This window comes from Dendrobium catenatum, unplaced genomic scaffold, assembly GCF_001605985.2.
Source record: "Dendrobium catenatum unplaced genomic scaffold, ASM160598v2 fragScaff_scaffold_1172, whole genome shotgun sequence".
In the NCBI taxonomy this organism is placed as follows: Eukaryota; Viridiplantae; Streptophyta; class Magnoliopsida; order Asparagales; family Orchidaceae; genus Dendrobium; species Dendrobium catenatum.
In genome coordinates this window covers 852,121-866,457 of record NW_021319634.1, presented here as the reverse complement: position 1 = coordinate 866,457, position 14,337 = coordinate 852,121, and the positions used below count along the sequence as shown (strand labels likewise).

The window sequence follows — 14,337 nt, the reverse complement described above, 5'->3', positions numbered from 1 at the left end:
AGCAAATGGAAGAGCAAGGTGCAAGAGACTCCAATGTTGCAGACATAATAATAGAGAGCAAATGTATAAGCTACAATACAGGGGAAGCAAGAACAATGGACGAGAGGCATTTGGGAAGAAAGTGCAGAGAGACACAAGGTCAAGCACTTAAGTTGAGCAAGTAGGCGGGGATACGACGGGAAGAGAAAAAAAATAGTAATGATAGGTGCAATTATGTAGGAGTGCGAAAGGAAGCACTTGAGGAAGGGATAAGCACATGGAGCGTGTGCAAGGGAGAGATTGGAGCATAGGGAGGTCAAGTATGTGCAAAAGAGTGGTGGAGAGCAATAACAATAGCAGCAAAGAACATGAGAACATGTGATAGAGGGTTCAAGCCTAAAGAAGATTGGAGAGTGCTGCACAAAGAAATTAGGTGACCAATTGAGGGTCGGAGAGCTAATGGTAACGACAAGTTCAGAATTTTTTCAATATCATGTTAGAGGGAAATCTCTTGATATATTATTAAATTAAAATATATGAGCCTATAAGTTGTGGTCTCCAAAAAATTGGCCCCAGCCTCCGCCGTTGTGCTTTTTATTCGGGGGAGTTTAACGAAATTAAGTTCCGAGGTAAATTTTGGAAGGCAGATAGGTTTGTAGGTAAGACACTACCTAAAGATTTCGCCCTTATTTTGCGAGAACTTTATGATCCGAGTTCTGGTTTCCAATAGGCGCAAGCCCCGGGCCATCGCCCCGGGCCATCGTGGTCCCTAGTCTACTTAGAGGAGGTAGTCGACCCAACCTGACAGAAGGATCCTTGTCAACAGCCATGGGTTGCTTCGTCCAAGGGAACCTTATAGACCTAAGGTGAATATTTGTTTAAGAGAATAAATTTGAATCCACCTTAGCTAACAGAGGGCTTTGTGCCCTATCGATCATATTTTGTTGATTCGTATCTCAAGGATTTAATGCCACTAATGAGCGTAATGGTTGTGTCCATAACCAATATTTCATGGTGCCATTTGGCGACAAAATCACTCGATTTAGAGGGCCCCGGGTCATATCCATTTATCTGCGGTGTCATTTGGCGGCAAAATCGTCAGTCAGAGAACACGTACCATGTCCTTACTAGCTGAAAATTATTTGAGAATGGATTTTAGTGATATTTTTTACTAGGCATTAGTTCTATGTGAGCTGAAGTAGTTTTCAATTTGTTCACCTCGTCAAACTGTTGCAGAGGGTGGATGGATTTTTCTTTAAGTTATTTGATGGATGGATTTCAATTTTAAATATATGGAATTGCATGATCTAGAGATTTCTATATCTTCAGGTATTTGGGATGGCATTTGAAATGTTTGGAATGAACCCCTCCGGTTGAGATTTGCATTCAACACGGCCATCATCGAGGTGTAAAGGATCATTTTTACTTGTAAATTGAACCTTGTCGACTCCGTCGAGTTATCAACAGAGGGTCAGGTTCCGTAGACTTTATATCTTTGTTGATGAATTCTCTTTGTTAGATGCCTTGAAAGCCTAATATGAATGAATTAAAAAAATATATCCTTGTCAACATTACGACCACATATTTAATGGTTCGAGCCTTATCAACCCCTATCATAGATAGGAGGATCTTGCTCAAATTTGAGTTCATTTATTGACTCACGCAGCATCCATAGACGTCACGTGTGTACTCATAACACGCTCGTCATGACCCATGCGGGTTTTTGAGAATTCCATTGATTAGACCTACCCCTTGTGTACCTATTTGTATATAAACTACGGTGTATGTGCGGAGACTTTTTTTTGTAATATTTTGACGCCGATCAATTATGCGGGTAACCGCAATTTGAATGCAGCATTCTTTTTGGATGCTCGTACACGCCTTCTGTCCGCTTGTAATGATGTTGCGGATCTGGTGGCGTATTGTAGCAGCTTCTGGATGGAGTTTGCTTCTTTGTACATGTAGACTGTCGTGCATTACTTGTTGCTTTCTGCAGGTGGATCATAGTGCAGTAACGAATCTCCTACTTTTCGGTTGATAAATATTGTCTCTACTGTAGTTCCCTTGCATTCTTCTTATATATGGCATGTTAAGTGTATAGCGGGTTTCTTATAGAAGCTTGTAAGAACTTGCATTTGTCGCATTCTTCATGCATTTTGCTAGTCTTTGGCCTTCGCAATATATCTGCTATTGTTGCCCGTAGGCAGATAGATGTATTCATTTTTAGACTGAAATTTGACTACATGATACTACATTTACTGAAGCCTTTCTACATCTACCCATAGGTGGCATGTTGTACATACATCTGTATTAGTAGAGAGATTATATGTATTACAGATCTTCCATCCTTGCTTATAGAGGTGATGTTGAATGACAGTTGACTTGGTCTCTTGTTGTAGAAGACAAATGTATTCATGTCCTTTGTTTCTTGCAAGATGTAGTGTATTTGACTTCATGTTAACATAAATTATAAGATATGGCATTTATTGTGCATCTAGTGATCCCTTAATGTTGATTGAAAAATCTTCATATCTTTGGTTGCAAGTGTGTTGTTGCATCCTCTATAAGGTTCCCATGTTATGAGTAGCAGTCGCATCCCGTTCGTCATAGCTTTCATGAATCAGTGAGGATTTATCATGGCTTTGAAACCAAGCCATGTCCTTCAAGATCCTCTTGTTGCTTGCAAACAAGTTATACTTACAAGTTCTTTGTTCTTAAAAATGATTTACAATATGCATGGCGAGCTTGGGTAGTCTGAATCTGACTCATGGATGATTTGGGAGTTTTGTAGTACTAGCAATCATCATTACAACAATGTTCATTGAAGAGACTTTGAATCAACATTGGCAATCAAGTTGAATTTTTTTGTCACCTTGCTTTCATCATTTGTAGATGAGATATGCTCAACTCTAGTGTCTCACTAGATTCATTAGTTTCAACCGTCCTCAAATGTGTGATGTGATTATTTACAAATCATATTAACTTCATAGTTCATGAATGAGATGTTGGGAATTACATACACCATAAGTCTTTGTTTGCTTGCAAGCCGGTATTTGTATTTTTGAAGATTTTCAATGTTTGCGCATTATAATTATCTCAAGAAGAAATCAATTGTTTGAGCCTTCATTATCATTCATGAATGAGTGGTGCTTGCAAGATTTCTATAGGTATTATCCTCAATTTTTGCACATAACATATTGGATGTTCTCGTTATCATTATGATTACATCCGCTTGCTTGTGAGCATGGTTGAAATGATCATTAAAATTTAATTATCATTATTAAGGAATTCTATGTCAAAACTTATAATTAATTCATGTATGAATCTTAATTCATTTCGCTTTGATTGTATCACTCCTATGATTTCATTTGTATTGTTTATGATTCATTTGAGCGTCTTTGTGCCAACATTCAAATCAAGCTCTTGGTCCAAGCTTGAGACCAAGTTCAATCATAATTCTTCATAACCTAAGAAATTCAAGTTCTTTGTCATTCAAGTAGCAAGTTCAAGTTGTATGTCTCGGGTTGTTCTTTGAGAACGATCAAGTCCAAGAGTCCCCTGCGTTCAAGTTCTAGTTTGGCTCATGCTCATTGTAGTTCCCTTTTGAATTCGAGTCCAAGTCCTTTGTAATCAAAGTACAAACTCTTTGCTTGAGTTCAATTCCAGCTCATGTTCAATGTACAAGCATAGTCATGTCCACTGGAATTTGAGTCCGAATTGCCCAAGTCATATTCTCTTAATATACAAATCAAGTTCAGGTTCGAATTCATTTAGGTCCAGATCATATTTATCTTCAAGTTCTTTGCTTAATTTGTTTGAGTTCAAGTTCACAAGTCATGTTGTCATTTGAGTTCAAATCAGGTTCAAGTGCGGCCTTATGTTCACCCGAATTTTCGGCAACCTCCCAGCATCTCCTCCGTTTAGGGGAAACTAAGGAAAACTGGCCCTGCTGCCACGCTAGAGAAAAGCGTGTACAGTAGGTGTCATCGGACACCGCGGCAGTGAAATTTTCAATCCCACCACGCTAGAGAAAGGCGTGTATAAGTCTTTGGTACCTGCTGTAAAAGAAAAGCAATTGTTTCCTCGCAGACACAGAGCCCCATACGGGTACTTAAAGTTGTCCCAGCCACGCTAAGAAAAGTGCATCGGGCCTATCTGCCTCGTTGTAGGTGTCGCACCGGGTTCCCTTCCCACCACGCTAAAGAAAAACTGTATATGCGGTTTGCCGACTCATCACACACCGAGGACAGGATTTTAGGGTCGAGGACTGCTCACCTACCTCGTTGTATGTGTCGCACCATATTTTCTCCCACCACACTAAGAAAAGCGTGTATAGGTGGTTGACCGGCATGTCACGCACACCAAGTTAAAAGAAGGCAGATTTGCTTCTTTCTTTCTTTTTTTTGAATTAATTAATTATAATTAATTAACTAATTATAATTATATTTAATTAATTACTTATAATTAATTATAATTTATTAAAATAATTAATTAAATCTTATTAAAATTAATTAAAATAATAAGTAATAATTAACTTGTAAATAATTATAACTAATGAATATTAATTGATTTTAATAAATTATAATTCATTAATTAATAATAATAATAATTAAATTTTATAAATTATAATCTCTCATCGCTGCCTTCGATCTGACAAAAGGGAATAACGTCAAAGGGGCGAGGTCGACCGGCAACGAAGAAGCCGAAGAGACACGCGAAACGGAGATAGATGGCTACCCTCGCAATGAGCAGCTCCCGTCCTTGCTTCTAATGAAAGTGTCGTAGCTTTCGATCCACTAGGAAGGGAAAGTCTTTGAAAGTGCAAAGTCGAACAGCAACGAGGGAGCCGAAGAAGTGTGCGAGAGAGGGAGGGAAAAGAGCGACAAGACCTTCCACCTTTGGCCTTTTAACGACGCAAAGTGATAAAAAATCAATAAATAAAAATTAAAAAAAAATTAAAAACGACGCAAAGAGATCGTGGGGGAGGTGATGTTGGGTAGTGCGTAGGATGTGCGGATTACGTCGTCAATGTGACGGGTTCGTGGTCAGACAGGTAGGTAGGATTTTGCAATTTTTTTAGAGCTTTCAGTACAAATGTCAACATAAGTAGGCATATAAAACAAATAAAAAAATAAAACTAATAAAGGAGAGAATATACATACTTATCAACAATAACAACAACATCTTTAAGCTTTATGGTGCGTTTGGGACGGCTACAGCAGTCGGTAAAGTAGGTTACAAAATTGATGTACAGAAAGATGCTTTCAAAAATTGTCGTATAGAAAACAGCATATTTTGTCTGGGAAGTATAACTGTCAAATTATTGTGCTGCAGCTGTATGGGAATAAATTACATTTATACCATTATATAATGAGATGAAAAAAAATAACTTAAATGTCAAATTTTTCTAAAATTTATATGCTAATAAATAACAATTCTAAATAAAAAATTGTATCAATTTTTATGAAATATTTTATAACTATTAAATACCATAATATAATCTTTTTTTATAATGTAATATCATATTTTAAAATAATCTGGAAAAAAATTATACTTCATTAGGGGGGTGTAATTCGGGTCAACGGGTCGGATTCGGATAGAACCCGAGTTGACCCGGGTTTAAACGGGCCAACCCGAACCCGACCCGGTTATAAAAACGGGTTAGGTTTTTCAACCCGAACCCGACCAGCGCGGGTTATCGGGTTGACCCGACCCGTCTCGACCCGCGACTCGTGATGCAAGTGAGGATCGCAAACCCGACTGTGACTGTGACAACGTGAATTCTGTCGTGCTGAGTCCGAACACCAACCGCATGAGGAAAGGCCAATGCCTCTCGCCCGGTCGTCCCTGTCACCACGCGTTGTAACCCAGTGAACAGCATAGGGCATTGGGGGCGACGGCCTTTAGCAAGCCACCTGCTTCACAAAACTTGTCGTCGTTGGTGAGTGGTGACGTGAAAGGGCTTGGCGGCAGCGGGAAGGAAAACCTCTGTTTAAAATTGCGCAATAAGAGGCGTGCCTTGAGGCGCGCCTCTACGCAATTTGACCCAAAACCGCCTCAAGGCTTACGCAATTGCTCTCCTGGCAGAGGACTGAGGCGCGCCTCAGAGGCGCAATTGCGCAATTCTGGCTGAGGCGTACGCCTCAAATATATGCTCAAAACCGCTCAGTACATGCTCGGTACCGCTCAGTATATGCTCGGTATAGCTAGGTATTTGCTCGGTACTGCTAGGTACATGCTCGGTACCGCTTAGTATATGCTTGGTACAGCTAGGTATTTGCTCGGTACATGCTCGGTACCGCTCAGTATCGTTAGGTACATGCTCAGTACTGCTAAGGAACATGCTCGGTACCCCTCGGTATCTTCCCATAAAAATATCTTACGAACTTCAAAAACAAATAGAACTTCAAAATTACTCTTACAATAAAATTTTGTTCTGGGGGCGCTGCCCCCTGAAACCCCCGCAGGTCGAACCCCGCCAAGGGGCAGCGCCCCCTTGGACCCCCGGCAGTCCGGCATATTATTCTATTCATCATCTTTAGTAATAGTTGTTAGTGTTAGTCTACTTCTTCATGAGTGCATGTTTCGATTGGAAGATATTGGACTTTATAGGAGGGAGGAAGAGGTGAGAAGATTTTCTTGAAGACCCATTTAGTGATGGGACATGATTAGATTATATATGTTCTTTCTTAATTATACTTTGGGAGTTTTGATAGACTAATATTTTGTGATTTTGTACTTTGGGACATGATTTTATTGCATCTATTTCCTTACTTTCCCCTAATTTTAATTGTTATTTAGATGTTTTTATTGTATAATAGAATCTTACTATTTTTTACTTGCTAAAACCCTTAAATTCTCATTTACGCAATTCTTCGTCGGTGAGGCTTACGCGTCACACCGCCTCGAGGCTTACGCCTCGCCTCACGGACGAAAAACGCCTCGAGGCTTATTTATGCAATTTTAAACCTTGGGAAAAACAATTAGCTCCTTGGCCTTTGCGTTGGCAGCAGCGGGGTGTACACGTTGGTGCCAATAGCTTCCACGGCGACGGCCTTTAGCGAGCAAATGAAGAGGGAGATCTCAGATCTGGTAGTGGCCTTTAGTGGCTATCTTTGGTGAGCAAACGTAGAGGTAGAGATTGTGTAGGCTGTGGCTGTAGGTGTTAGGAGGGAGAATGTGAGATCCAGTATTTCGTTAGCTGTGTGCCGAAAGATGCATGTAACTATGTAGGAAAAGGAATCGGGAGCACGAGCGAACTTAGCGAAGTTTGCGAATGGGGAGTGCGGACTGACCCGGTAGACAAAGACATTTTTCATATTTCGGGTCAATGTCGGGTTAGCTGGTCAACCCGGACCCGACCTGACTTTTCAAACGGGTCAAGAACTGCAACCCGAACCCGACCCATTTGGTAAACGGGTCTACCCGAACCCAGATATTTCGGGTCGGGTTCAGGTCGGGTTATCGGGTCGGGTCAATAATTGACACCCCTATACTTCATACTAAACATACTTTTTCTAATAATAATATAACTAGGATATATTTTTAAGATTAAATTAAAAAATTAATATGTAATTACATATCATGAATAACTATTTATATTACTTACCACCCCTCTGATAAGGTGCAAGAAGATCAACAATCTTGATACCAGTAACAAGGATTGCTACTCTGTTGCTTGATCAATAAAGGCAAGAGCCTCACGATGGATAGGAAGGAAGTGATTGGTCCTTATTTCTCCCCTCGATCTCATCAATAGGTTCTCCAATAACATTCATGATGCGGCCAAGGGTAGACCTACCCACGGGTACGGTGATCGATGATCCGGTGTTCAACACCCTCTTTCCCTGCGAGAGTTCGGGGAAGGAATGGGAGGTCTGGGATTTGGGAAGGAGGATTTGGGAGATGAGAAATGGCGAGAGGAAGCGTGGAGTAAGGAAGCGAGGATCTGACATGAGGCCATGTCGAGGGAGAGCTAGGTTATTCGAGATGGATGAGCTTGAGGAGGATGACGGAGGTAGTCGAAAGCGGTGCGGAAGGCTTCGGACGACGGTTGCGAATATTTGCAGGGGGATTTACGTCTTTTTTATGCCGAAAGCAACGGACCGCGGGAGATAGTGAAAGGTCACGGGAAGCAACTACGTGCCGTGAATTTTTTCTGCCGCGGTTCTACCGCAATGCCCCAAACAACGATTTAATAACTTTTTATAAAGTAAAGCAGCAGTGTCGCCGTCCCAAACGCACCCTTAGTCAAATTCTCATTTAAATCTAATAAAAAAAGAGTATTTCTAATACTTTCTAACAAAGTCTTGATGAATATACACAATTATGAAAATATAAAAATATATCTTCCTAACCAAGTATTCTCTTAATATAACACTTCCAATATAAAACTTCTTAACATATCATAAGCAAACAGAACAAAGGGGAACAAGTAGAACAGATAAAAAACAATCTATAATGCATTCCTATAAAAATGATCTGACCTTAAATATCTGAAGAGCATCAAGTGACTTATTCTTGGGGGATCCATTGATATCCCACAAGCATATTTGAGCATCGTCAGAACCACTCAATAGGTGTCCTTGTTTAAAGACGCTCCAAGATAAACCATAACCTTCAGTTGTATGGCCCTTCAATCTCAAATCAGGACTACATGCACCATCTAGAGGAGGTTTTGAAGGATGTTTGCTGTAATCAAATACATAAACATCCGCACTGACAGTTTTTGTAGCAATAATAAATTGATTTTGAGGCATATATCGAGCTCGGTTCACTTCCCCTTCATGATTTATTTGCTGAATTATTTGAACCTGGCATGACAATTTAAGAACCACAAGAATGAGACTCCAGTGATAAAATACGTTAAAGTAGACACAAAGAAATAAGAAATGCATGATGATCCCAATATGCAAAGGAGGAAAAACCCACTACATATAATCACATTCGAATTCTCATATACTCTTAGGTGGGTTTTAACTACCTTGCTATTACCGACATTCCAATGCTTCCGTTTTTCAATCTCCTGAAAAGTTCAAATTTCTGGAAAACACTATTGGTGGAGGTGGCTTTTTCAATTTAACTAAAATATTATAGCTTTCTCTCTCAAAGAAACACGCTTAATAAACAATATTATAGTAGCCGTAACACCCATAAGTGCTACTCTATACCAAATAAAATCAAAGCGGCTCATAATTGCACTACTTTCAAGTAGAAAATTACTTAACAAGGAATAAAAGTCCAAAAATAAACAAAATAATAATCTAAATCCCGCAATAACCTGAAAGGGAAAAAAAATTAGATGAAAACTTGGCAAACAAGCAAAAAATTAGATATTGCCTATAATCCTAATCTTAAGGAGCCATCTTGAACAAAACCTAAAAAATAAAAGGATAAGCTTTCAGAACAAATCATGCATAAAAGGAAAAAAAACATTAAATAATAATATTCTACAAGTTGAGAAGGCATAGATCAAAACGTCATTATTCTGCAACAGTGATTTTGCAATATGCTTCTCTGTCTGATTCAGCTGTGCCATATAAGAAAAGCAGAAAAATGCCAGAAGTGATTCTGATGAGGGCCATGAGGCAAGTCAATGAAATTTCTAAATTCAAGAAGAAAAATTAATGAATGGCATGAAGAATAAGGTTTAAGCATCCAAGTTAAAACAAGTTCGCAATTTGCTTCAATACAAACAGCATCCACCCATCACATATCACAAAAGTCTTTCCTTCCTGCCCTCCCCCAACATTGATGCTGTCAGAACATTAGAGTGTCTACAGCATCCAAAAGTAAACATGAGTATTGTTGAATTAAGAATTAGGATGACGATAATGTTGGGGTAAATTGAAAAAAGGATTTAGGAACATCGCAAGCAACTTCAACCACTAGAGTAGGACTGTAGTAATGAAGGCATTTTAAAACAAATAGTTCAGCCATGTATGTTCCAAGAGTTCCAACAACATTAGGATAAAGATAAAATTATGATGCATAGACGTTTGACCAAAATTTACAAATTCATACGTTTGTGGAAGAAAAAGCCAAAAACAAAAAAATTTACGCAAGCTCAGCCAGCCCCAAAAAAATTGATATGCTCTAGAGGAAGTTGAGAATAATACATTCATAAATTACTTCCATACAAAAATTAATGAGACTTTCGATTCAGCCCAAGTGTTGAAAACGTGACCTTGATTGTCAAATATAGATTAATTGAATCAAAATCCTTCAATTAAAAGGCAATTATGTATCAATTAGAAGTTATTTATTTCTTTATTAAGACATCTTGTATAGATCTATAAATAGGGATAATTTTGTATAATAATTATAAGGTATTTTTACCCTTCTCAAATTCTATGAATTCTAACATGGTATTAGAGCCAACGGCCTTCATTGCCAATTGAAGAACGATCCTAGATTGTCAGAGGAGAAAAAACAGAAGAAGAAACCTACTTAGACGGAACCTTATCGCAGCCAGACGCCGCCAACAATAGCAGCTTCATAACCTGCTGCCGACCGGAAGACTTTCACACGGAAGCCTGATCCCGACACCCGCCTAGCTCTTACGGCGCCGCCGCCTGGTTCTGCTCTAACAGAAAAGGAAAGTTGTCAAAGGAGCGCAGTCGAACAACCCACGCAGAAGACGAAGGAGTCTGCCCTCCCGATCTGAGAGGTCGCTTGCCCTAGCTATCCAAACCGGACCAAGTCTATTTAAAAGGATTTGGCCCGGTTAAAATTAAAGCCGGCAAAGTTTTTTTTATATTAAAAAAAAAACTTTTTTAGTTAAAAAAAGGGAAGGAGAGAAAATCTTTATCATCGACCTTTATTGTCGACATGGAAAATTTTCTCCGAGAAGCCTTCATTGATGAATTTCGGAGGAATACAAAGTTCCCACCACCGGCATTCATTGTTGAAATTCTGAGAAATACAGGTTCCCACTACCGGCCTTCATTGCTGGAATAATGAGAAATACAGGTTCCCACTACCGGCCTTCATTGCTGGAATTCTGAGGAATACAGGTTCCCACAACCGGCCTTAATTGTCGGAATTTTAAAGATAGTTTTCCATCATCGGCCTTCATTGTTGGCTTTCTCTTGTGATTGATATCCTATCTATAACCAATGCAGCTCTACCTCTGAGCGAGTAATTACAAGCTGGTCTCCAGCTTGAGGAGGAGTGTCAAAATCTCAGTCATCCCTTGGCATTTGATCCCACGATCAGGATGAGAATCCGTGGGAGGCTCACCTGGACCACGCCAATATCCTTCTATATTTGGGTAGCTGAATTAGGAAGGATTATATTGAGGCAATTATGTATCAATTAGAAGTTATTTATTTCTTTATTAAGACATCTTGTATAGATCTAAAAATATGGATAATTTTGTACAATAATTAGAATGTATTTTTACCCTTCTCAAATTCTATGAATTCTAACATGGTATCAGAGCCAACGGCCTTTATATTTGGGTAGCTGAATTAGGAAGGATTATATTGAGGCAATTATGTATCAATTAGAAGTTATTTATTTCTTTATTAAGACATCTTGTATAGATCTATAAATAGGGATAATTTTGTACAATAATTAGAAGGTATTTTTACCCTTCTCAAATTCTATGAATTCTAATAGATGCAATTCATGATCATCAACTAGGCTAATAGTTCTTGTTAAAATTGTGTTAATCTTCTTAATAAATTAACCAAACAAGAACAAGATTTTGCTGCTCCTTAACAAGCTTAAGCTCATTCACTTATGGCATGAAAGTTAATAAATCATGCCAAACAAAGGCACGGCTCATTACATCTGGCTCATTTATACCACCGCTTTTTAGTTTAAAGGATTTGACTCTAACAAGCTTGTACCTTATGTTCCTTTGCTTTAACATTTTTGCTACAATAAATACTAATGCTAATAGTATTTGAATTAGGGTCTTAAACCTGGTCTTAAATATAATTCTTTATCATTCTTTTACATCCTATTGCCCATGGTGTAGCTAGTTTTTTTGTTCTTGTTAAATAGCCCTTCTTTTCGTAGCCTAATAATTACCTATTCTTTTTTTTTTCTCTATTTATACCTAGAGGACCAAATCCAGGAGGAATTACAACCTAATACCATAAAAACATCTAATGAACAAGGGCAAGGGTTTCAGATTTTGGCTTTTGAATGAAGGCGGGTGGGGCAAATTGAGCGAAACCTACTCAAGCAAGCAACAAGGAAAGAAGCAAGGAAGAACCATCGGAAGAGAGAGGAGATCAGAAAGGCTTCGAAGGTAGAGTCTGACAGAGGACTTGTCCTTGTTCATCTATCTGAGAGGTGCATGCCAAGATATCCCCTACTTTTGGAAGATCTAAGTAGCAGTATTTGAGGCTTAAACTATGTGGAGGAGAGCACTAACTAGCACTAATAATATGTTAATCGGGTGAAATCATTTATTTTATTTCTCTATACAGTTTTAGGTTAAATCAAAATTATTTTGATAATAAACATTTATGGAAACTAGATATAAATCTTTGATCTAAAAGCCACGTAAGATCTGCAAACTTGTAATATGTTGTTTGCGATTCTTTAATAAAATATAAGTCTCAGACGCTCTCATCAGGTTGTATGCAACCCTTGTCAAACCATGTATATCTATGTGCTCTCATGTTCGTTTACTATTCTTTGTTGTATTTATTTACTTGTTTATCTATTTTATTTAACTTATTGGTAGATTTATATATAGAGAGAAAGAGAGCATTGAAAGAATTCATTATAAATCAAATCATTTAAGTTTATCTTCTTAACCGAATATAATTATGTGTAATGCCCATAAGAAATATGATGCAAATCCTTTATTAATATCAATATATATGCAGATTTCTTTTAAGATTAAGCTACAAGTAATCTCAATTGTCTATACAATTTTGATATTATATTAAAGATTTTAGTTTTTGATGATTTATATAATGGATTAGATACTAAGGAGGGTGAAAGATATATGTATAAGTTAGCCAAACAAGGAGATATGAGTAGTAAGAATTTAGTTCAAGTGAAATGCATTAAAGATAAAGGTCAAAAAAAATGCTTTTATTAGAAGAGGATATCAACAAATGTGGATGAGATATTTTGCTAAAATTATCATTAAAAATTATGAGAATACGATTGACTTTAGTGACCTGAGCATCCTAAATGAAAATAAAGATTTTTTGTTTTTATGGGCGTATTAGTAAAATCGAAGTTTGAGAGCCCTTAAAAAAATGAAGTATAGAAAAGCTGTTGGACCTGATAATATTTCAATGGAGGTGTGGAAATGCTTAGGAGATAAAGGAATTTCTTAGCTTACTAAACTTTTTAATATTATTTTGAAGACTAAAAAGATGATTGATGAGTGGAGAATGAGTCTGTTGATTCTTATTTTTAAGAATAAAAATGATGCACAAGATTGTGCGAATTATAGAGGAATTAAGTTAATGTGTCATACCTTAAAACTATGGGAGAGAGTTATGTAGCATTTACTAATGTTTCTAAAAATCAAATTGGATTCATGTCGGGTAGGTCTACTATGGAAGATATACATTTATTGAGAGGTTTGATGGAGAAGTATAGGAAGAATAAGGAGAATTTACATATGATATTTATTGATTTAGAGAAAGCATATGATAAAGTTCCAAGAGAAGTGCTATGGTAGAAAAGAAAATGATTGATACTAGTTATATTCAAGTTATTAAGGATATGTATGTAAGAGTTTTTACTTGTGTTCAAACAAAAGGTTGTTTAACCAAGTATTCTCCTATTTCTATTGGATTACATCAAGGATCATCCTTAAGCCCATAGCTTTTTACTTTAGTCGTGGATGTTATCACTAGACATTTATAAAAGGTTGTACCATGGTGTATGCTTTTTGTTGATGATATTCTTCTTATTAATAAGACTAGAGAGGGAGTTGAAGGTAAACTTGAATTATGGAGGTCAATCATAGAGTCTAAAGGTTTTCGTTTGCGTAGATCTAAAACCAAATATATAGAGTGTAACTTTAGTAATAATAGATCTAGTGGGGGACTGTGACTTTGAACGATCAAGTCATTAATAACAATACATATTTTCGATATCTTACGTCTATTGTTCAGAGTGATGGTAAAATAGACGAGGATATTATTAATAGAATTCAGGTTGGATGGTTAAGTGGAGGAATGCATCGGGCTTGATGTGTGATAGAAAAGTCCCCCTCAAACTTAAGAGAAAATTCTATAAGATGGTGTTGAGACCTGCTATGCTTTATGGTGCAAAATGTTGGCCCTTAAAAGAGAAGCATAATATTAAGTTAAGTGTTGCAAAGATGAGGATGATCAGGTGTATTAGTGGCTTTACTCTTAGAGAAAGGATAAG

General features: G+C 37.6%; 1 protein-coding gene across 2 annotated transcripts in view; it reads right to left on the bottom strand.

Annotated features, from left to right (window-relative positions):
* Window positions 1-14,337, bottom strand: part of LOC110097169 (histone-binding protein MSI1) — a 45,171-nt gene that overhangs the window by 27,525 nt on the left and 3,309 nt on the right. For both annotated transcript variants that reach the window (XM_028698883.1, XM_020823419.2), the window contains exon 2: window positions 8,466-8,792. In XM_028698883.1, coding sequence (XP_028554716.1) covers window positions 8,466-8,792 — 327 coding nt within the window. The remainder of the gene's footprint in view (window positions 1-8,465; window positions 8,793-14,337) is intronic.